Below are 25,098 nucleotides of genomic sequence, written 5' to 3'. Positions count from 1 at the left end.
CCCACTCCTGGGCATGTATCTGGAGGAAACTATAATTCGAAAAGATACATGTACCCCAATGTTCACTGCAGCACTATTTACAATAGCCGAGACACGGAAGCAACCTAAATGTCCACTGACAAAGAAATGGATAAAGAAGGTGTGGTACTTATATACAATGGAATACTACTCAGCCGCAAATAAAAAACCGAAATAATGCCATTTGCAACAACGTGGATGGGTCTAGAGATTATCATAGTAAATGACGTCAGTCAGAGAAAGACAAATATCATATGATATCACTCATATGTGGAGTCTAAAAAGATGATACAAATAAACTTATTTACAAAACAGAAACGGACTCATAGACTTCAAAAACAAACTTATGGTTACCAAAGGGGAAATGCTGGCGGGGGGAGGGATAAATTAGGAGTTTGGGATTAACATGTACACACGACTATATATAAAATAGATAACCTACAAGGACCTACTGTAGAGCACAGGGAACTCTACTCAATATTCTGTAATAACCTCTATGGGAAAAGAATCTGAAAAAGAATGGATATATGTATAACTGAATTACTTTGCTGTATACCTGAAACTAACACAACAATATAAATTAACTGTGCTCCAATATCAAATAAACATTTTTTAAAAGAAATTATAATTAATAGCAGCAGCTAACATTTAATTGAACACTGAATCTATCACCAGCAATGTGTTAAATACACATACAGTCAATGCCTTAATACTCATAGGTACCTGAATCTCCTGGCACAGATATTAGTATTTAGGTCTTACAGATGAAAAAACTAAGGTTTAGAAAAGAAACTTGCCCAAGGTCACAGAGCGTATCTGCTTCTAATCTTTGCCAATATAATGCAGCATATTTTAGAGCCATGTTTATCACCTGGAGATGACTTGCCTCCCCAAAAGACATATGCCCAAGAGGCATCTTGAAGACCACACTGCCTGCCTCTTCCAGACCTCTTGGAATTCTCGGGTAGATAACCCAAGAAAACACAAGAGTGGCCGAGCCGGACCCCTGTTGTGTGCTCCTGGCCAATGGTATGTCATCCTAACCAGTCGCTGGGAAGACTTGAAGTCTAGGCCAAATAAAAAGACAAGTTAGGAAAGCCTGGGCTTGCAGTCTTTCTCGGGGACCAAGCCTTCTCGCCAACCTCAACATACTTGGGTCCGTCCTCCCTTCTGATAGGGGAACGAATCCAAGATGCACTCTGGAGAATCAGGAGTGGGTCACCTAATCACTCCACGGTGGCGGGGGGGCCGTCAGCCCCTCTTCCAGGCCAGCCCACCCTGCCCACCTCACTGTCATCTCAATCCCCAGGAGATGCTGGAGCTTCACAACATTCCTGGGCCCCCCATTCACTAACGGGCGGCCTCCATAGGCCAGCTAGCTCTCTGACACTGCCCATGTCACCCTTTACACGATAAGCAGGTTCAAGTAAGGCCTGGTACACGTGAGGCAGGCTGGGCACTTAAAACAATCCCATGCCCTCTTTGAATCCCCCTTCCACCCCAGCCATGGCCCCAGACCTTTTCCTCCCCGCACACACTGGTAGGTGCCTGGGCGACCGCAGGCCCACCTGCTCCAGCTCTAATCAACCTCCTTCCTCCCCAGGACCAGAAGTTTTAGAGATCCAAAATTTAGAACCTATAATAAAGTAAGAGGGAGGAGGGAGCCCCACTTTCAAAAGCCCTCCGTTGGGATGCTGGAGTCTTGTGGCTGTGTATAAGATGCATTCTGATAGCTAATCATCTATTGTTCTTCTCAGACAACACCCCTTGGAGGTCTTCAGATCTCAGGATGGAGTGTGGGGTGTGCCAGACCTCCATAAACAGAGCGACAAAACCCCACTCCAGTAAGTACTTAGGAAAGAGTAAGCCACAGCGCTGCAGGGATTCAGACACACCTGACTGAGTCCCAGGCTTGGAGAACGCACATGGAGTTCTCACATACAGACAGTGCTGCTGAGGAAAAGAGAAGCCACTCCATCCCAAAAATAGGAAGATGAACTTCCTACTCAGCCAGCCATCTGGGGTCCTTGAAATACCCGGGAGAAAATTAGGCATTTGTCTTAGGAGTAAGGGACATGAGCAAGTAATCCACTTGGGGATATGAATGAGGTAAACCACATCCTCATATGGTTACTGCTAACAACACAGGCAGGAACCTCATTTCCAGAGGTTCTGTACTTAAATATAACTGGGGACTCATGGACGCCCCCGTCCTCCCTCGCTTTTTAATTATGCTAAATGGATTGCCCTTTTAAGAGGGTAGTTCATTTCTGCACTGTCCACGTTACCCAATTTTAATTGTTTTCAATGCTTCCCTTATTTCTAACTTTGGAGCATCTAAAACATCTCAGCAGGAGGGCATTTCCTGTTGAAATAATCAGCAGTAGTAGTAATTACATATATGCTCTCAATATAATTCCATGTGGAATGTGCTGTCATTTAAGTTATATTTTACAAAAGAGCTGGATCTCCCCCACAAAGTGTCCTGAGGACTCCATACAGGACATCTTGAATGAAAAGCGATTGCTTAGGACAATAAATAACGGACATCAGAGCAGCTTCCTCTGAGAAATATGATTAATCCTGACATTAATCACTCCAATAGCATCTAGCAATTTTTAAAGCAAAGCCTGGAACAGGTAATGCACACACACGAGGCTGGACGTGGTAGAAAAGCTGGGCCGTGGGGTGGAGGCAGATGGACACACCGGGACCCACCTCCGCGCTCACCAGCTGTGTGACTCTGGGGGACTCCCTTCACCTTTCTGAACCTCCACTGGCTCCCCTGTGAAATGGGGAAAAGCAGGTTTTTGCATCATCTTAAACAAGGGACACAGGGGCTTCCCTGGTGGCACAGAGGTTAAGAATCCACCTGCCAATGCAGGGGACTCAGGTTCGAGCACTAGTCCAGGAAGATCCCACATGCTGCGGAGCAACTAAGCCCGTGTGCCACAACTACTGAGCCTGTGCTCTAGAGCCCGTGATCCACAACTACAGAAGCCCGCACACCTAGAGCCCGTGCTCCGCAACAAGAGAAGCCACCGCAATGAGAAGCCCGCGCACCACAACGAAGAGCAGCCCCCACTCCCCACAACTAGAGAAAGCCCGCACGCAGCAGCGGAGACCCAGCACAGACAAAAAACTTTAATTTAATTTAATTTAAATAAATAAATAAAAGGGATACAAGAGGCCCTGACCAGGACGGGGCACATGACAGGGACGCAATAAATGGTGGCTCTCAGATGCCGGGTGGTGGACGTGAGAGTTACATTCCACTGGCTTGGAGGCAGGCATGAGTGTCAGGGACGCAGCGATTTGGGCCGGGCCAGAAGAGAAACACCAGGCAGGGAGGAACTCCATTCGCAGAGCCTCAGCACGTGTGAGCCGATGCTAAATGCCCAAAGACCTCGGAGGGAGCTTTTGCTGCAACAAAAAACTTTGCATCATTGTGAGAATCTCCGGCACGGCGCCACTGTGTTGCAGTACCTTCCAGGCTCTGTGTGTGATGTGATTCATGCCAGATAAAGTACGGACCTCGAGAAACACAAGAAGGTGGCATCTACTAACGTGCCAGACAAAATCCCTATGCAGAGACCAGGTAAGGAAAGGCCTGGAGGAAACCAAGTAGCACAGACCCAGGGTGGGGACATGGGGACAGGGCACGGGGAGGCGGCTCCACGCAGGTCGCTGAGGCAGCTTCTCACACACTCTGTACTCTGGTAACGGTGCAATGAGGCGAAATGGTAATGCCGGCTTTTGGTGCTAAATTGGAGCTTCCATAATCAGAATCTAGGGGGAGTAAGGAATGTGGTCCAATGGGGTTCACAGAGAACAAGTGAACAGACGAGAGACGATAAAAGTGTTGAGTTTCTTCAGTCTACAACCTCTCAAATCTAATGTGAACATTTGAAATTCCACGTGAGTGTAAGTCTGGTTTTCCTTCCCATTTCCTCTATTCACATCCCTGACAGCGAATATTTTTGGATAATTCTTCCCGTGGGGGAGTTGTCTGCTGGTCGTCCAGTTACTCTACGCAAGAATGTATCTACACAATGATAAAGGCGGGCTTCTGAAACTGACTCACAGGGACCCAGTTATGGCTTAGAAAGCAAGAAAGAAAAACTAAATGGCGGGTCTTTGAGATCATCCTGTTCAACCTTCTCTTTTAGAGACGAGGAAATGGGGGCACCAAATGGATCAAGAGACTTTCCAGAGTCCCACAGTTAATGAGGGCAGATCCAGAAATTTCTGCCCCTACGCATCAAACAAGAGTGATAATGGGATAAATCCAGGTGAATCTGTCCTCATATATGACGGGAAAGGAAGACAACTTTTAAAATGTGTAGATAACTGGGTTTGAGCATTATCTTCCAAGTCTGGTTTAAACATTAGCATCACATTGTACAGGATGGCTCTGACAATATCACGAGTGCCACTGGAATTTGATTTTTTTTAGTCTAAATATGATGTCACATGGGCAAAATTTTACGAGTTTGATACTCCCTGCTGCTCGATCCCAGGTACCGTTCTAACATTTTCGGTGGAGGCAGAAATTGGCCCAACTTACTAGATGAAAACTGGAAACAGCTACCCAAGCTTTAAGTCCATCTGCCCTTTGAATCAATGGGTCCACTGCGAAGATTCTGCCCTACGGTGTATTCACAAAAGCATGTATCAAGAACGCTCACTGCAGCAGAGATTAGAGTCAATTTTGGATGAAAATGTGAGAGAGACTGAACTTTAAGAGAGCATCACTTGGAAGAGCAGAACAATGACGACAACCTCCATGCCCACCAAAAAGAGAGACTGGTTAAATAATGACAGCATAAACACGTGATGGAGTATCATACAGCAGCTAAAAGCAATGAGGATGACCTCTATGCACTGCTAAGAAAAAAAACCTCCTCTAGTAGTAAGTGAAAAAAAATCAAGGTACATAACAGTATGTAGGGGTGTTGCGTAGTATGCACAACCTTTTTCTGGAAGAACACGCAAAAAACAGTTAGTGATATTTACCTCCCAAGAGAAGAACTGCAGAGGACTTTCACTTTTCGTTTTACACACTTTATGAAGATTCAAACCATATGCATGTATTACCATTCGCTCTCTGCACATCTCTGAAGATTGCTCTATACCACCTAGTGGAGGTTATTGTATTTTTTAACTTTGGAGTTAGAAATATGCTAAGATAACTGGAAAAAAGCGGGCCCTGTTTTTTTTTTTTTAATTTAACTCAAAATAATGAATCCAGTGAGATCACGACAAGAGTTCATTTGAAATATACTGAACTTGAAATTCTGCTTGAAAAAACAGAAATAAATCTCCCTTTTCTTGACTTTCATAACCTCGCAGTCCAGAACACCGGACATTCTCTTAAACAGACCATGGTGTATTTCTTTGGATGGCAAGAAATCCTCCACACTTTTCAGAGAATGAAGACAGTCTTGGCAAGGATTATCCAACCCGTTCATGCTCTGCTCCAGGCACCTGACTGTCTCCCCCTCACCCCCCTCCCGCCCCCGCCCCAGGGCCACTGCACAGGCCACCCCCTCTGCCCGGTTTGACCCTTCTCCCACCTTCCCCTGATCCTTCTTGAGATCTCGGCTCAGTCACCTCTTCTTGGGGACTCCCAAGTGTCCTCCGCCTCCCTGGCATTACTCACCACTCTGGAGCGCCACATCCTTTTTTCGTATCACTTTCCATCATTTCAAGTCTACACTGATGTTTGCCTTTCTTTGGATTGAACTGTCTTCCACCCTCAGCTGAAAGCTCTACAAGGACAGTGGCAACACCTGTTTTTCCTTAACACCGGATGCCCAGTGCCTCTGACAGTGGGGCACTTCACAAACACGGGAATGAATGAATGCAGTCTGGACATCACTCCAAAGCCCAGTGACGTGTTAAAAAAATCAATCAAGCTGTGCCACTCTGGCTCAAACCCTCTCATGTCACCACTGACTCGGAGCCCCTTGGCAAGCTCCTCCCGTTTCACTGCCCTCCAGCCACACTAGCGTCCCTGCTGATCCTAGAATCCTCCGGGCACGCCCCTACCTCCCTTGCACGTGTGTAGGAAGTATTTCCCCTGACTTCTGCACAGCTCACCATTTTACTTCCTTCAGACCCTGGATCAAACGTCACAACTTGAGAGAGGTCCCTGCTGGCCACCTGATCTGAAATAATGCACGCTGTCAACTCCTGGGCCCTCACTCTGCTCTACTGTCCTGCACTGCATTTATAACCTGACATTACATTAAATATTAAACTTAATTATCCCTTTAGGGTCTGTTTCTCCTACCTAGAAGCCCATGAGTACAGGTACTGTGTTTTATTTGACGCTATTATCCTTAACCCCAACAGCACCGCAGGCCCTCAATGAATGTTTGTGCACAGGGATATCAACGCCAACATCCGCACAGAGAGAGAAAAGCAAAAAGGAAAAACCAGAGACAGGGTTAAAGCTGGCTACTCTGTCATCCTAAAAACCGTAAATAACCTCTTAGTTGCATTCATGGGCGTCAACCACATTTTGTTTTTCTTAATAAATGAGCTGAATGAGTAAACATTCTCAAACCTCTGACTAATAAAGCAGGTGACACTGACAATGAACTATAAACAAACTATAAAAGGGCTTGCTTGTCCTTTCATTCATAAAATAAACAAAGCGAATATGACTTTAAAAATAAAGAAAACATTATTCCAAGAGCAATAAACTTTATGAACTGTACGAAAACCTCCATGTGTTTATCCCAGCATGTATATTTGACAATTAAAAAAATCAGGACTTCCTGGGGGCGCAGTGGTTAAGAATCCGCCTGCCAATGCAGGGGACACGGGTTAGATCCCTGGTCCGGAAAGATCACACATGCCGCAGAGCAACTAAGCCCGTGAGCCAAAACTACTGAGCCTGTGCTCTAGAGCCTGCGAGCCACGCGCCACAACTACTGAGCCCATGTGCCACAACTACTGAAGCCCGTGTGCCTAGAGACCGTGCTCCGCAGCAAGAGAAGCCACCGCAATGAGAAGCCCGCGCACAGCAATGAAGAGTAACCCCCGCTCAGCACAACTAGACAAAGCCCACACGCAGCAACAAAGAGCCAATGCAGCCAAAAATAAATAAATTTATAAAAAAAGAAAAAAATCAAGCACTCACTTACCCATTCTCCTAAAATGCGTGACACGGCTTCATTGGCTCTTGTCATGTTCCTGCAGGCCAGGATCACATGTGCACCATGGAGGGCGAAAGTTTTGGCGGTTTCAAACCCTACGGTTTAAAGGAAAATCAAATTTAGAAAACACAAATGCAAAGCACTGAGCCATACTGAATGGCCTTTACTGAGTGCCAAACGCATTACCCTAGTGGTTCTCGACCAGACTCTATTTTGCCCCCTAGAAGATATTTGCAAATAACTTGTGACGTTTTTTTCAGTAGTCACAGTTTGGGGTGGCGTGCTACTGGTATCTAGCGGGTAAAGGCCAGGCATGCTACAAAATATCCTACAATGCACAGGACAGCCCCCTCAGCAAAGAATCATCTGGCTCAAATATCTACAGGGTTGAGGTTGAGCAAGGCTGCCCCAGGAACAAAGTGATTTCAAAGGCGAAGGCCAAGCCACAGAAGAGCTCGCGGCATAGCCAGCCTTTGAACCACTGCTTCATAACAACTAAATCGTGTGATCAGTATAAAGAGTACGGATACATAAATATTTAGACACGGTCACTGCCCTCCAAGAGTTTACAGTCGAATAAGAGAAAACAAACCTGGAAAGTAAAACAACAACATTTGTTAAGTTCCTGACAATGTGCTCTGCACTATTTCCAGCACTTCTGCTTCCAGCAATGGCAACTAGGTTTCCTAGACCCACCCTCCCACTAAGAACAATTAGAAAAGCTGGACAACACACACACACACACACACACACACACACACACACACACACACACACACACACACTCTCTCTCTCTCTCTCTCTCTTTGAAGGCATCAGAGGAACACTATGCTTGAGAATTTCGGGGGCCAACATCTGGAAAAGCTGAAAAGCTAAGAGAGGTGAGCCAGCATTTGGTGCTTCTATACCCAGTGAAAACACCCTTCAAAAATAAAGGTGAACAAAATTTTTAACAAACAAAAGCTGAGGGAATATATCACCAGCATGTCTACACTAGAGGAAATACTGAAGAATGCTCTTCAGATAGGAGGAAAATGACCCTAGATAGAAATCCGGACATGCAGAAAATGACAGAGTAACATAAAGGGTAAATAGATGAAAAAATCTAAATGATAATAGTAATAGTTTGTAAATTTTACAATACCTAGTGAGCATTACTATACTGATAATAATGACATATAACCTAGGAGGAAAGTACTTGGTATTAAAATATTCTAAGACCCTTGCATTGTCCAGGAAGTGATAAAATACTAATCTGTATGAGACCTTAATAAGTCAAAAATATAATCTCTACAATTACTGCTGAGAGATGTAATGCCTCCAATTACCACTGAGAGAACAGTAAAAATAATACAAATTTAACCAGTTAATACAAAGGGGAAGAAGAAGAATTTTTTTTAAAAAAGGCAAGAAGAACAAGGAATGTAAAACAAGTTAGATAAATAGAAAGCCAATAATGAAGTGGTATATTTAACCCCAAATATATCTGTAATTACATTAAATTGGACTAAAAATTGCAATCAAAAGACAAAGACTGTCAGACTCAACAAAACACATATACAATATGCTCCTTACAGAAGTGTGTATGTTATGTTTTATACCCTTAAACATAAGGATAAAGAAAATTAAAAGAATGAGAAAAGATATACCATGTAAAGATGAACCAAAAGAAGTAAGAGAAAAAACTGAATATTTCATAATGGAAAGTTCTAATCCGTAAGGAATATGTGACAATTCTAAATTTATACACATACACACATGTCAAAAGTTCACAGGATTAAGAGGAGAAATAGAGAAGTTCATAATCAGAGTGGAAGATTTTAACCTATCAGTAACATAAAAATGTCAATAAACAGGAAAGAATAGAAGATCTGAAAGTAACTGATCAACTGGAAATAACTGAATATGCTTAAACACTGAACACAACTGCAAATGTATATTCAAGTACTTAAAGAGTATTTACCAAAATTGAACATGTGCACGGCCAGAAGTCTCAACCAATTTCGAAAGATTAAAATTGTAAAGTATGGCCTTGACCACAGCAGAATAAAATCAGACCTCGACACAAGATCCTAGAAAACTCCCTTACCTGGAAACTAAGCAACACATTTCTAAATAAGAAACTGTGACTCCAAAAATTACAACGAAAATCAGAAAATATTTTAAACTGAATTATTACAAAAATTCTACATATCAAAACTTACAGAACACAGGTAAAGCCATGGATGAAGGCCAATCTACAGCCCTAAATACATATATTAGAACAGAAAATGAGCTCAGCATCTATTAAGTAAGAAAAATTTTAAAGCAGCTAATTACCTAAAGAAAGCAGAAGGAAGGCAATGAAAATAAAGACACAAAATTAAAACAAACATAAAATACAGAGGAACAAAGAATCCAAAAGTCATTTCCTTGAAAAAAGTAGTAAAACTGAAAAAGGGCTAGCGCGAGAGACAGAGAGAGAGCGTGTGCGAGCGAGCACCAGGACACACACTTGAGTGTACAAGTGAGCACACAAATGGCAGATAGCAGGGGAGAACAAAAGGACATCACTACAGATCCTATTAAAAAGATATGATGGGGACTTCCCTGGTGGCGCAGTGGTTAAGAATCCGCCCACCAATGCAGGGAACATGGGCTCGAGCCCTGGTCCGGGAAGATCCCACATGCTGCGGAGCAACTAAGCCTGTGTGCCACAACTACTGAGCCTGCGCTCTAGAGCCCGCGAGCCACAACTACTGAGCCCGGGTGCCACAACTACTGAGCGTACATGCCACAACTACTGAAGCCTGCGCGCCTAGAGCCCGTGCTCCACAACAAGAGAAGCCACCGCAATGAGAAGCCTGCGCACCACAACGAAGAGTAGTCCCTGCTCACCGCAACTAGAGAAAGCCCGCATGCAGCAACAGAGACCCAACGCAGCCAAAAATTTTCAAATTAAAAAAAAAATTTTTTTAAGTAAAAATAAAAAGATATGATGAACAACTTTACACCAATAAATTTAAGATATAGGTGAAAAAGACAAATTCCCAGAAAGACACCACTTAAAAATTGCTGCAAGGAGAGAAAGAATTGAAAAAAATGTATATTTTTAAAGAAAATTCTCAAAACGAAAACTCTGGATCCATTTGTCTTGAACAGTAAAGTCTACCAAACTTTTAAGAAAATAAAAACGCCAACCTTACACCAACTCTTCCACAGAATAGAAAAAGAAGAAAAACTCAACTATTTTCTAAGACTTGAACTCATTAGTCATTAGGGAAATGCAAATTAAAGATACAGTGAGATAATACTGCATACCTACTACTACCATGGCTAAAATTTTTTTAGAAATTAAAAATAATAATAATGACCACACCAAATGTTGGCAAAACTGGGGAGCAACTAGAACTCTTAGACATTACTGATGTGAAAAGAGAAAGGAGAGGGGAAGGGAGGGGAGGAGAGGGGAAGGGAGGGGAGGGGAGGGGAGGATCTCATTTCAGAGCTTGAACATCACCCCACTGTTCTAAAGTGTAATACCACATCTTGTGAGCTATGTGGAAAATCGTACACAGTACGCTGCACCAACAAAGCAATCGATTCTACCAGAGAAGGTAGCAATGTCATTCCGCCAAAGCCATGTCCAATGATCAGAGATTACTGCTTCCAAGATAACGTTAATATGTATGAACAATCAGAGAATCATTATCTCACTGAGACTGCCATGTGACAGAGTCAAGCAAAGGTCACGCATTCATATCACTTCCATATATCTAATCTTCATGGAGGCCAGTCTATTTATATAAACTGGTTCTCAAGGGAAGCCAGCCCAGCATAGTGGAAAACTCAAACTCAGGAGTTGGACACATATGTGTTGACCCAGCTCCAGCTATTTATAAGCTATCAGACCTAAGGCTGTGCCTTTAACCCGTCAGAAACTCAGTCATTTTTCTTAAAATGGGGAGTGAATAGTAAACATACACTAGGAACCTAATATAAACACAGTAGGTGGGAAAACAAATGTTAGTTCCCAATCCTTTCCAAAATCCAGTTCAGTGCAAAGTCCTGATTTATATGAACTAGCAAATACAGTACAGCCATCGTGACTGAAAAAAACTCTCTCTTCGGTCTGCTCCCAACAGCAACCCATGAGCTAACTGGTTTTAACACCAACCAGAATCTAAAGAAATGAGCTACAAGATCTACCACTCCATTTGTCTGAGTACTGGCTTAAGAACACACTTGAACTTTGTTTATGCCGAGCACTATATCCCAAGATATTCACTTACCATTAACTAAGGATTACCTTCTATACTTGACTCTGAGGTTAAAGTAATTACACAAAAAAATTCACATCTGAAATACTGCACATCTAAATCTGTTTGCCTCCTCTTTGGTGTCTGTACTAAAAGGTGCTGGGAGCTGTATCTTCAAGGCAAGAAACAACCACCTGAAATGTACTCATTTGGATCCACGATGCCAATTTCACCCCTTATCCCCAGTGAGCAAAAGGCACCCAGATCATCTGGGGAAAGAGAGAGAAGTGCAACCACAGGTTTTGTAGCCCAGCTGTTCCAAAACTGGACGGGTGCGGGCATGGGACGAAATCCTGCTGACGGATGTGCTACATCAATCAAGCTAATGAAATGCTGACGGCCATATGGAGGTACAGCATGAAGTGGCCAAGAACGACTTCACTTGCAATCACAGGACTTGTCACACCCGGATCTTGTTGAAAATGAGGGACTCTGTGTCCCTACAAAATTTCCAGGTCAGGACAATCATCAGACATATTTCTCATCACATTTTCATCCAAGAGTGTTAAAAAAAAAAAAAAAAAAAGTCACACAGGGGAGTGGGGGAAGATGGCGGATGCAATGCCTCGTCATTCATTAGCAAACATATTTTTAATGGACTGAAGAAGCATCAATTCAACGCAGGTCCAGGCAGGCCCCAGGGTTTTATTTATCTGATTTACCAGGACAACCGTAAACTCCTTAGAATCTGTGCTTTTTTCATCTCTGTGGCCCATAGGACTAACCCCCCAGTAAGATTCAATAAATAACTGCCAAAGAAATGAATGTCCTTACAGGTTGCTAACAGGCTACAGTTCCGGACTTTTTTTTTTTTTTTTGCGGTACGCGGGCCTCTCACTGTCGTGGCCTCTCCTGTTGCGGAGCACAGGCTCTGGACACGCAGGCTCAGCAGCCATGGCTCACGGGCCCAGCCACTCCACGGCACGTGGGATCTTCCCGGACTGGGGCACGAACCCGCGTCCCCTGCATCGGCGGGCGGACTCTCAACCACTGCGCCACCAGGGAAGCCCTCCAGACTGTTTTAATACAACCCAAGTTGTTTCAAACAGTACTGATGGCCCTCTAACTTCCTTTTAAACAATGAATAAATACTGGAATCCTGCAAAGATACTGCTCACTGCAGTTCTGAATGACACTACCTAGAAATCTGTGAGGGAAAAGGGCATGCCGCTTTGCTATCAAAATTTATTTTCCCAGACAAACTTGTTAAGTCACGCCGTCTCACTTGACAAAATAACCTAATGGCAAAAGACCAAAAAGAGCACATCTGACACTAGGGCGGCAACAGGCTGCAGGCACCACTCTGCACCCTCTCTCCTTTAGATAATTCCTGACTGCAGCTATGGTTAAACCATCTGTCCCCCTGTCATGTAAAATTACACTCTGAGTTTTACATCTATCTTCCTTTATCTAAGCCATGTGCTACATATTGCTAGTCTACTTTTAAAAGCTGCAACGGACAACTCTGTCTTCTTACCCTGTACAACTGCCTTTGGAGCAACACAAAGCAGGGATATTTCAAAAGATGATGGTTTCACATGAAGGACAGTAACACTTTTATAGTAAACCATATCTCTTGAGTGTGGAGTTTTATAAATTAAAAAAAAGTTTAATAATGCTACCTACTGCTAAAATCCAGGAAAAGCCCATGAGAATAGCATCCCTCACTCCCATAATAACGCAGCTGATGACCAGTTTAATTAGCTAAATGTAGTAGTGCTAAGCCAATCCTGCACAGTGCCAAAGTTTGCACAAAATAATGAAGGCAATGGTTTACTAAATTTAATAACCTGATTCATCTTATAAAAAATTAACTTTATGACAATGTTTAAATTGAAGCAGCTTAACTGCATGGAGGTGGCAAGAGTGCGTCCAGAGGAATATTTAAAACTAATAATATACGGGCTTCCCTGGTGGTGCAGTGGTTGAGAGTCCGCCTGCTGATGCAGGGGACACGGGTTCGTGCCCCAGTCTGGGAAGATCCCACGTGCCGCGGAGCGGCTGGGCCCGTGAGCCATGGCCGCCGAGCCTGCGCGGCCGGAGCCTGTGCTCCGCAACGGGAGAGGCCACAGCAGTGAGAGGCCTGCATACGGCAAAAAAAAAAAAAAACTAATAATATAAAGAAAATAATGGAAGACGTTTTAAAACAATGGGCATCATCGGTTTTCCAGCACTTGTTACGTCTGATCCAATCAGGAAAACCAAGTGGCTGTGGAGATTTAATATTTCCCTGACTTGGGTTTCAAGCTTTGCATACAAACATTAAAGTACCAGAAAAGGGAAAACATACCAAAAAAATATTAAATGCCTGCTTATCTTACACTAGGTTTCCATGTCTAGTATAGAGGTTACACACTGGTAATCACAGCGTAAATCAAGCCCACAGACTTGTTTCCTTGGGCCCACATTTTGCCTCCCTCCTCCCTTTTTCTCTCTCCGTCCCGTCCTCTCTTGCATCCTTTTATTCCCCCTTGCTTCCTAGTACAAATTACTTGCCAGCATTAAAAAAAACTGGGGCAATTATATATCCACAAACTCCAGAGAAGTTGGATTAGACGTCAATTTCTTTGTAAAAGCTTACAACTGGAACATATTGGGCCCCCAATTCCACTTGGTGACCAGCAGGCGGTCTGAGGAGCCCCTGCAGGCTAGACATGGGCTTTAGGCTCTCCTTTTGGCCACGGTCACCACCCTCAATGCCGGCGTCACCTGCCAGGCTACTGTGGGCATCTGATGCTCAGATGCACATCATAAGGGGGCAAGATCCCTGCAAGAGACAATGGCTCAAGCCTGACCACGAAACTGCCTCAATCAGAATCCTCACGTGTGATCTGCCATATCTCAAAGGAGGCTTCACACCGATCTGCTCGAGATTTTTTTTTTTAAGGCGTGTCAAACCCCACTGTGTCAAGCACAAGGAGGCCAGGATGCTACCAACGCCTGGAAGAAATGGCAGCGGTGCTCAGCTTTGCACAGGAAAATACAATGGTAATGATGCAGGGACCTGCAGGGATTTGGGTCTGTGGTACCAGTTCCTTTTCCCACCTACCCTGCATTTCCCAAATGTCCCTGAGTGGTCACAGGAACTCTGGACCTAGAATGACTTTGGGACCAAAGGGCATAAAAATGAACCGGTCAAGCGAAAAAGAGACTGGGTGCATGGCAAAACAAGATCAAAGGCCGGCAAGGATTTAGGCACAGAGTAGCACTATGAATTATCATTATTAGTGTTGTTACTACTGTTGTTGTTATTTAATCCATTTAAGATACCTCTGGTGGTCATGCAGAAGATCGACTGCCTGAAGATACGGAAGCCTTGTAATCAGCCAGCAGGGGTGAGATACTTTCTTATGCTGAACAGCTCAGGGGAAAATTAGAAAACCACTGGGAAGCAGAAAGCCTGAATCTAAGTCTGAGGCAGTATCCAAGGTCTCCAGGGATGCCATCCGCGCCACGGGTGAGGTTGGCAATTGGTTTACCCAGACAGGGAATCCGAGGAGGGGTGGTGGGTTTGGGTCTGGTGATGGAAGGGGATAGAACAGTGGCCACACCCAGTGAGACTCACAGGCAGGTCGGATAGATGGGGACGGAGTCACAGAATTCCCAGGCACACAGAACATCAAGGTGGGAAGCCAGGCCCCAAAGATACCAACAAAGTTCCCGCTGAAGTCGGAGCTAAGAACGAGGCCATTTCTCTCTCCAGTGCTTGGAAGGTTCCTTCTGGTTTTAGTTTTTTAATTTTCCCCAAATTGTGGATTTACTTGGGCAGTGTCCCCATTTACTGTAAATTATGGTTTTAATTATCAATTTTATTAAGATGCCCAAAGGAGCTGGGGCTTACAACACAGTAATTTCTAATGCGTTGCTATTATTAACTTATAATTGTGAAGCGCTGGAGACAAATGTTACTTGTAACTGTACCCAATTAAAAGGCCACATGGGCTTCCCTGGTGGCGCAGTGCTTAGGAGTCCACCTGTCAATGCAGGGGACACAGGTTCGAGCCCTGGTCCGGGAATATCCCACATGCCGTGGAGCAACAAAGCCCGTGCACCACAACTACTGAGCCCATGTGCCACAACTACTGAAGCCCGAGCACATAAAGCCCATGCTCCACAACAGGAGAAGCCACCGCAATGAGAAGCCCACGCACTGCAACAAAGAGTAGCCCTCGCTCGCCACAACTAGAGAAAGCCTGCGTGCAGCAACGAAGACCCAACGCAAGCAAAAGTAAATAAATAAGTAGATTTAAAAAAATAAAAAGGCCACAGAGATGGTGATTTCTCCCCTCTGCACCATCAACCCCCCACCTCCCACCCCTAGAACATACCACTAAAGCAACCTGCAGAACCAATCAACAAGTTGCAGAATCTTCCAGCACAAGGCGTCTCCCTCCCTGGAGATCGACTGACACGTATAGAGCAAGAAGATGAGCCTAATGTCTTTCATCCTGAGTTAGATCTTGGGACAATTCAAATTTGGGGACAATGTTTGTGTTATAAACCACTAGCTTTAAGGATGCGAGTTTCACCCTCATTCTCCTATGAGTATCAACACAAGGACCTTACTTTCCTAACTGATCCGATTAATGTAAACCAAGTTCCGGTGACACGACATTGACCACGATACTGAAATCTGACGCTCCAAGGGCATTTCCCAGGAAATTCAAGGAGATGCAGTCACTACAACTCTAAGATCAAGACCGCAAAGGCAGCGACCGGATAATCCAAAGACTTAGAGATTGTGCTCAGTGAACACTAATCGCAGCTTCCAACTCGTAAGAAATTACAGAACTACACAGACCTCTCCAGAAGAAGTCAAGTCACAGCCAGCCCTGCTTTTACATGTAGGCGTTCTATACAGCTACGTACAAGTACCACACAGAGGCTCCTCCACAGCCAGTAACAGAAATAAGATCCTAAATATAACTGTTTACCAAAGAAGGATGCCAATTCAAGCGATGAGAAGAGAGAATCAGGAAACGACCGGCTCACTTGCAGTACCTTTTTGAAACATCGACAGGCTGCGTTTACGTGCTCTGGGCAGTATAATGCAGACACCATGTTTTGTAAAGCTATATTATAAATTCCAACTGACTGCCCGGGATCTCTCAAGAGGCAAGACTGACCCCAGGCTGCCCACCAGTGCTGCCACTGAGCTGGCTGAATTAGGTTCTCACCTGACCTGCCAGTAACAGTCCAGATTTCAGTGTGTTAGCAATCACAGTGAGAAAAGTACCCAAAGACTACAATTAACACGGTGCTAGGCAACCCAGAGAAGACAGATTCTGTAAGGGCAACTAAATCCAGCAGTATCCGTGTCAGTAAGGGTGTGGGGGCAACAGGCAACCTCACAGATTAACAGGGGAGGGGCTGCGGAGTGGAATATAAAATGGCTCAACAACTTTGGGGGCAACTGGACTCTATCCAAGTGTTCGTGGACATGCCCTTTCACCCAATTATTCCATAACCAGAAATGCAGCCTATAAATATACTTGCCCACATGAGCAAACAATGTGAGAGGGATATTCAATCAGCATTGTTCGTAACAGCCAACAACCTGGAACCAACCTAAACGCCCATCAATTAGGTGAAATAAACTGATGGCACGCACAGAAAAGAACGAGGTGAAACGAGATGGATACAAGAAAACACGGCCGTGTTCTGCCATTAAGAAAAAAAGAAATCAAAGTACAGATTAGTCAGCAAGTATGATCCCACGGGTGAAACAAAAAGAGGGGACGTACATGCTTAAAGATGCGTTAACATTGATAATTTCAGCAAAAGAGCTATTATTGGTCAGGGGCAAGGAAGCCTTATTTTCCATCTGATAACATCTATCCTGTTTCCATTTTTAGCATGGTGCGTGCATGCCTGTTAGGGTAAGAAACTCAAAATTAAAAACTGAATGGTATCTAGTGGATCATTTCTAAGCCTTTATAAACTTTAATACAGAGAAATCAAGGCAAGGGAGAAAGGCAAAAAGGAAAACCCGTTCTCATTCCAAACGCTCTATTTTCAGAGAAGACTGTAGAAAGGTGAGGACCACCCGGGGGGGTGTTACTACATGCTGAGCACTGTGGCCAGGTGCTTTCTGAGATACATTATCTAATCGAAGGCACACTTCACAAAAACCCTACGAAGTGCCCCTGTCCTCATCTCACAGATGAGAAAACCGACAATCCCAGGGGTTAACGGGACTCACTGAGATCAGAGGGCAAAAATGGAGAAGGATCCCCAAGTGGTGTAGGCTGAGCTCAAGGCAGGGGGGCCCTCAAACCACCACACTCACCATGTGAGTTCCAGGCACACACTAGGAGCTCCTTGAGGGCAGGAGAAACCAATCTGAACACGGCTCACCCCACCCAACTGTCTACTAACTCTATCTGTTAAATATGACTTAGAGAATTTGATACATGTGCTTTGTGGCTGTTATGAGGTATGTTCACATTGTAGCATTCACATAACGTAAGCTAAACTAAGCAACTGTCCTTCTGAAAGAGAGAAATGGTCCAAATGCCGCGGGCCTCAATGTCAACAGTCTACCAATGCTTATTTCTTTTCTGTGTTACCATGTCGAGGCAAAGAATTGAGGCCTCGTCAGCTACTCTGTTACATAAAAGTACTTACTTTATGGAATCTGTCCCCAAACCGTGAGGCATTATCAAATTATCTTCTCTCTTATTTAATATTTCATCACAGAGCTCAGAATTAACACCATCCTTCGCTTTCACAAACGCTTCTCTGTGTCAGGCCTATGAGACGGGAAAACTAATCCACAGAAATAAACTTTCTCTCCACGTTCTCCAAGGTCAATAACTTAAAAGTATGGACTTAATTTAACCCTGCCTCTATGCTTTCAACCAATGAGTTGTTTTACAAGGGACAATCTTAACACCATGGCCGTTCTAAGTTATGCTCAAATTTTCTCTTCAATTTCTAAAAGGCTTCAGTGCCAAACTTAAAAGGACTATCCTTATTAAAATCAAAGATAAAGACCACCCCCTATAAGAAGAAAGTCATGCCACGTTGGATATTTTAACAAAGTGCACGGCACTTTTAGAAATTTGGCCCAGGTCCTTAGCAAGAAAAAAACAGGATGAAACAGAAGAAGCAAAAACAAAGGCTTCGCAGTAAAATAAAAATTTTTTAATCTAGTTTATTGGACAGAGAGACCACTACGTATTAAAAGGTCTCAACAAGATAAAGCTTCTTTCACTCACTGTCATTAACAAAGGAAAGAATACAGTGGCTCTATAATTCCAAACCCAGCATACGCTATTCTGTTCAAGTTTACGTTCTTTGGAAGGCAAGCCTTTTTCTGTAACTAACAAATCACACACCAAACACACACACACACACACACACACACACACACACACACACACCCCTATGATGTCACCTTTTCTAATTCGCACTCACAGCCGTATCTACTAAGCCTTTTTCTGTAACTAACAAATCACACACCAAACACACACACACACACACACACACACACACACACACACACACCCCTATGATGTCACCTTTTCTAATTCGCACTCACAGCCGTATCTACTAAGAGAACCAAAGTGTTTCTACGTGGTTAGGAGTGGAAAGATTTACCTTGAAGTTTGGCCTTTTTTTACTTTGATGGATGAATTTATAGCCACTTCAAGAGAAGAAGAGAACCCAGCTCTGACTTCACAAGCACACTTGTATTATATTACCGAGTGGTTCACTGTTTTCACAGCTGGGCCAGGATTTCCTTTCACAACGGCAGCCGCTGTTGCTCTGTCCTCTCTCTGCTCAAGACAAGGTTCTTTATGATTTAGAGCAAACAGGGCAGCCACGTAGGTTCTGCACCCGCACTTGTCCAAAGAGAGATCCCTTTCTTTTACCTTCTTAACGACCAAAGCGGCCACGATCGCCTGTCTACCAACATATTTTCCATCCCGTCAATTAAGAAGTGGTCAGGATGGAACTGTTTAAAAAAAAAAAAAAATACTCCTCTAGTCCACTGAGAGCTTCCAGAAACGAAAAGTCTGCTCCAGCCTACACCTTCAATGTGGCGATATTAACTACTTTTCTGATTCAGGCCCTTTTTTTTTTTTTTAATTTCTGATCGACCTTGGCTCTCACCTTTTTTAAAAAAGTGGTGTAGGACTTTGCCACTTGAAAAGATTAAAGTCTTTATGCTCCCAAAGTCATATGGAGGTGCTCAGAACACCATGCTGGGAAAATTCAGCACTTTTCTGAGGCTCACTTTTAAAGGGTCCAAATTGACTTTTACTTTGTACGATGCAACTTCTCAGAAGCCTGACTTAAATTCAGGCATGAAAGCTAGATGCACAGGGAGAAAGTTCTATTAACTTTGTGCTCTCCGGGTCCACCATGACCTGTTCTAAAATCAGTGACCCCTACAACATCCCCTTATGTGGAAAGAAAATCTGTAAGCAGACATTTACTGAGAAGTAACCATTTACTGATTAAGAAGTGCTAACTACAAAAATGAACGATACACCAAGGAGACAAAACATACAGCACTTTAAAGCAAACTGATTTTAATGCAAAAAACACCTAATTGAAGGGTAACTCTTACCTTGTCGTCATTAAGAAAAAAAGTATCCCCGATAAGCTATATTGCCAGACCACGCTCTCCCAGGACATCTTTTATATAATCACTTTTTTTAAGTTCTGTAAAATCTAACTGTTGGCTTAGCTGTGTGTGTGTCTTTCTGTCATTGTTTTGTTTTTTTTAAAAAATACGAATGCTGAAATCATTTCAATTCAACTCGATAATAGGAAAAAAAAAAAAAAAGTAAGCTTGTTTTGGGTGAGTTCTCTTGCAATAGACAGTCCACAATAATCCTGGGAAGAAGGTACCAGCAACACTAGCTTTCCAGAAGAGGAAGTAAACAAAACTCTTCATTTCCTTTCACAAGCCAAGGTGCCCAGAACGAAACACAAGGAATCATTATGTTTGATGCTTACCTTTCTGGTATAACACACCCAGTGATTACAGTGCCTGGGTCCCCAGGGGCCATATAATTTGTAAAAGAAATTCTCCATCGTTTTTTAAGCTGTCTAAGAAGAGCTGCCTAAACGAAGTCAGACTCGCTGGAAGGGGGAGAAGGGAAAGAGCTGTCTGTTTTCAGGTTGATAACATTCTGTTTTGGAATACCATGATGAAGGACTGGCGAAACATACCATCTGTGAAATGTATACCTCTCGGGAAACATGCGATCTAACCATGACCGTGACCGTGCACCTGCCTGACATGAATGGCAGAGGTGCACACAGTGCCTTCCAGCTGGGGCTGATTTTGCCTGGTTCCTGGGGCCTCCGTCAGCTATAGGTTTGCATCTGGCTCCCCTCGTGCAGCTGCTGCTGCCTCTGGGCCAAGAGGGTCACAGTCAGAGTCCCCACACAGGTTAACATACACGGCTAGGGATGAGGCTTAACTTCAATTCGAAGAGGAGAGAGCACTGTCAGAGTCAGTGAAGGCATCCGAGCCCTAACGGAGGACTCAGGCCTGCACAGAACTTCTGTTTAACCTGCACGCCTGGAGGCTTCCCACCTCCCAGCAGTGGCAGCCCATGCCGCTGGGCAGAAGCCGCAAAAGACTCCAGTGGAGATTTTCCTCCCAGATCAGAGAGCTTGAGGAAGCACGCTCAGCTCAATTATTTATTTGGCTCAAGCATGCAGCCTGCCCCTCAAGCATATAACATTTTAGAGGCTCTAGAAGGCAAGGTGGACTAGATTTTCTTCAGTGCTTTGTGACAGATAGAGAATAAGAAGTAAACACGCAATCAAAGAATTTCTTGGAGGAAAAACAGATCAGGAGCCATACTGGTTGTTATGAACCGAACTGTGTCCCCTTAAAATTCATATGTGGAGGGCTTCCCTGGTGGCGCAGTGGTTGAGAGTCGGCCTGCCGATGCAGGGGACATGGGTTCGTGCCCCAATCTGGGAAGATCCCACATGCCACGGAGCAGCTGGGCCCGTGAGCCATGGCCGCTGAGCCTGCACGTCCAGAGCCTGTGCTCCGCAACGGGTGAGGCCACAACAGTGAGAGGCCTGCGTAACGCAAAAGAAAAAAAAAAAGAAAGAAAAAAATTCATATGTGGAGCCCTAACCCCTGATGTGATTGTATTAGGAGTCAGGGCCTAAATGAGGTGATGAAGGTTAAATGAGGTCATAAGGGTGGGGCCCTGATCCAATAGGACTTGTGCCCTTATAAGAAGAGAGACACCAGGGACGGGTGCACACAGAGAAAAGACCACATGAGGACACAGCAAGGAGGAGGTATCAACAGGGCAAAGAGAGAAGCTGCAGGAGAAACCAACCCTGCTCAAACCCTGATCTTGGACATCCGGCCTCCACAACTGTGAGAAGCAAATTTCTGTTGTTGGAGCTGCCCCGTCTGTGGTAGTTTGCTGTAACAATCAAACAGAATAAAACACTGCTGCTTTTGACCTGATCAACTAGATCTAAAAGGAGAAAAGGCGATGTTCCCTCAGCTTCCTGGCCTCAACCACCAGGAAGTAAGATGTAAGTGTTTATGTCATTCCTACATGAGGCAAGTAACTGAGGGGGAGGAAATGAGACTCCTATCAGAAATCTAACTTCTCCTTGGAGTTTCTCTTAAGAGAACTGAAGAAGAAAAAAAAAAATGAGAGGGAGATCTAGTTCCTTGCTACTCAAAGAGTGGTACTTGGCCCAGCAGCAGTAGTATCACCTGAGAACTGTCAGAAATGCAAATTCTCCAGCCCCAACCCCAGACCTGCTGGATCAGAGATTCTGGGAGCTGTGGCCAGCATTCTGTGTTCTAATAAGCCTTCGGGGGACTGCGGTACTTGTTCAAGGTGAAAATCCTCTGGCCTTGTTAATGCCCAGGACTGACCTTCTCCAACACACACGCTGTCTAGCACTTCACACGTACACACCACTTTTACATCAGTCCCACTTTGCCCTCAGCAGCATGGTATTTGATCCTGTTATCCCTATTATACAGATAAGGAAACTGAGGCTCAGAAAAGGCAAGGCCAAACAGTTCACTGGAAGAGTAAAGACTGGCCTCTAGGACATGATGCCTCTAGAACCCCTTACAGCTTCCCCCATGGCGACGCTGTCATTTTCTGAGAACTGCCCCCCCCACCCCCTTCCTAGCACCATCCTGCAAGGGCTACTCTTCAGCGTCAGACTTGAGTTAAAATCCTGCCTCTGCCACTTCCTAGGAACCTCTGAGCCTTGAAAAGGATGCTGGGTGTTCTGGGTTGAACCATGTCTCCTGCCTCAAAATTCTTAGGATGAAGTCCTAAGAATCAGAAGGTGACCTTGTTTGGAGGTAGGGTCTTTGTGGAAGTAATCAAGTTAAAGTGATGTCACTGGGGTGAGTCCTAATATTGTATTACTGGTGTACTTATAAAAAGGGGAAATTTGGACAGAGCATACATACCGAGAGAATGCCACATGAACTTGAAGATGCCCATCTACAAGCCAAGGAGGGAGGCCCAGACCAGACCCCTCCCTCACACCCCTCAGAAGGAATCAACCCTGCAAACACCTTGACCTCAGACTTCTGGTCTCCAGAAATGTGAAACAAAAAACTTCTGCTGTTTAAGCCACCAGTCTACAGTGTTTGTTATAGCAGCCCTAGGAAACTAATACACTTAACTTCTACGAACCTCACTTTCTTCAACCATAAAGGGGGATATTAAGATGTATTCTGACAGGGCTGTAAGGAACATCAAATAAAATAACTATGCAGAATCCTTGGCAAGCAGCAAGTTTTCAATACGTTAGGCTTCCTATTAACACAACACTTGCTAAAAGGCTCTCCACACATCTCACATTCTCCTATGGAAATCTAAAAATCTGTACAGGACACTCAACAGAATCAAGGAACCTTAGCTACTCAGGCAGCTGAGCTATTCAACTGCTGATCACTGCCCCAACTCCTCCCAAGAAGTATTTAAAGCACTGCATAATAAACACCCACATGCAACAAAGAAATTAAGAATAAGGTGTAAATCAGTAGATGCCTGGGATCAGGGTGGGGAAGGAGACTGACAAATTACCTGGGGCAAAGAGGCAGGAGGAAAACTGCCGAGGAGAAGTAAATGTTCTGTATCTTGGTTGGGGTGGTGGTTTCCCCAGGTATACACATTTGTCAAAAGTCATTCATGTGTACAATTAAAATGTGTGTGTTTTATTATATGTAACTTATACTTCAAAAAAGTTGATTTTTTTAAAAAGGGGGAAATGTGTACCCATGTTAAGAAGGAAAAAATAAAAATCTGATCTACCAGGAATCTGAAGTAAACTAGTTTCTCACTTGAGCATTTAAATGTTAGTTCTGAGCTTCCTGGCAACGTTGGTAAAGAAAGGAAATAGAATACTTTATAGTGCCCTCTCTATCATATGAAAAAGAGCATACCAATTCTTTATTTCAACAACTCTGAAATTTTATCAGAGGAATCCCTATATGAGAAACACATGTTAAAAAAAATAAACCAGGAGTTGGCAAACATTTTCTATAAAGGCCCAGATAGTAAATATTTTCATCATTGCAAGCCCTATGGTCTCTGTCACTGCTGTTTTAAACATGAAAGCAACCACAGACAGTAAGTCAATGAGTGAATATCTCTGTGTCACAATAAAACTTTATTTACAAAAATAGGGAAGGGCTGGATTTGACCCATGCACCACAGTGTGCTGACCCCTGGAATAGACAATGCACTTTTAACATTCAATTCTAAACTGACCTGAAGCCAAACAAGAACAAAGCATGGGAGGACAAGAAGGTGACCTTGACCTGTAGATTTTCTACGAAAGAAAATGTTAATAATTACAACAGCCAAGTTCAGAACTCCTGTGGATAACAACCAAAGAAAACTTAATTTTAGACAGTTTACGAGATTCTATAAAAGTCTCTATAAAGTGAATCTCATTTAAACAAATATAAAACAAATTTTTAAAGTATTCAGTTTGCATCAAAATCTTATTACACTGTTTGTTTCACCCTGAATTTCATTCAACTTACTGTAACTGCATCAGCTTTTCATTGCAAAGCTGGATGTTTAACTATAAACTATATCCTGCCTCTCCCTTTGTGTGTAAAATTGACAAATATGTTGTTTTTGGATTCCAGAATTCTGGAGAAAGCCAACCTAAATGACTTAAGATGACTAATGTGTTGATTCTGTTTCCAATCCAACAAAATGTTAATGTAAGAACCCATGTCTTATGATGCTCTGTGTTTTAGTTCAAATTTAACATCAAATATTGAATGAGGCAGTTTCTAAGTAAATTACTAAGCTAAAAATATTCCTTCAGCATAGCAAGAACTCCATCTTGTTTAAATAAATGGAAATTTGAACATCTTTGCTCAGATCAGCCTAAATAAGAAATTAGAAAAATGCAAACCTCCATTACAGGTAATGGTACTAACTTCATCTTTCTGTGGAAAGGAGCACAACGTTGTCTATCGAGGAAAAGGATTTATTTCAAGTGATTCACCCATAATCGTGATGTCAAGCAACATCCTACACACAACCAATGCTTAAGCAAAACAATGTTTTTCTGGTGTGCCAGGTAATTAATCACAGCCAAGGTGAAAGATCACGAAGATACCA

At 43.6% G+C, this 25,098-nt stretch overlaps 1 protein-coding gene across 1 annotated transcript in view; it reads right to left on the bottom strand.

Annotated features, from left to right (window-relative positions):
• WWOX (WW domain containing oxidoreductase) overlaps window positions 1-25,098 on the bottom strand; it is a 978,641-nt gene that overhangs the window by 913,087 nt on the left and 40,456 nt on the right. Inside the window, exon 5 of the mRNA XM_030863784.3 lies at window positions 7,173-7,279. Within this exon, the coding sequence (XP_030719644.1) occupies window positions 7,173-7,279 (107 nt within the window). The remainder of the gene's footprint in view (window positions 1-7,172; window positions 7,280-25,098) is intronic.

The sequence above is a fragment of the Globicephala melas genome, chromosome 19 (assembly GCF_963455315.2).
Source record: "Globicephala melas chromosome 19, mGloMel1.2, whole genome shotgun sequence".
NCBI lineage: Eukaryota > Metazoa > Chordata > Mammalia > Artiodactyla > Delphinidae > Globicephala > Globicephala melas.
This window is presented reverse-complemented; position numbering and strand designations above follow the sequence as displayed.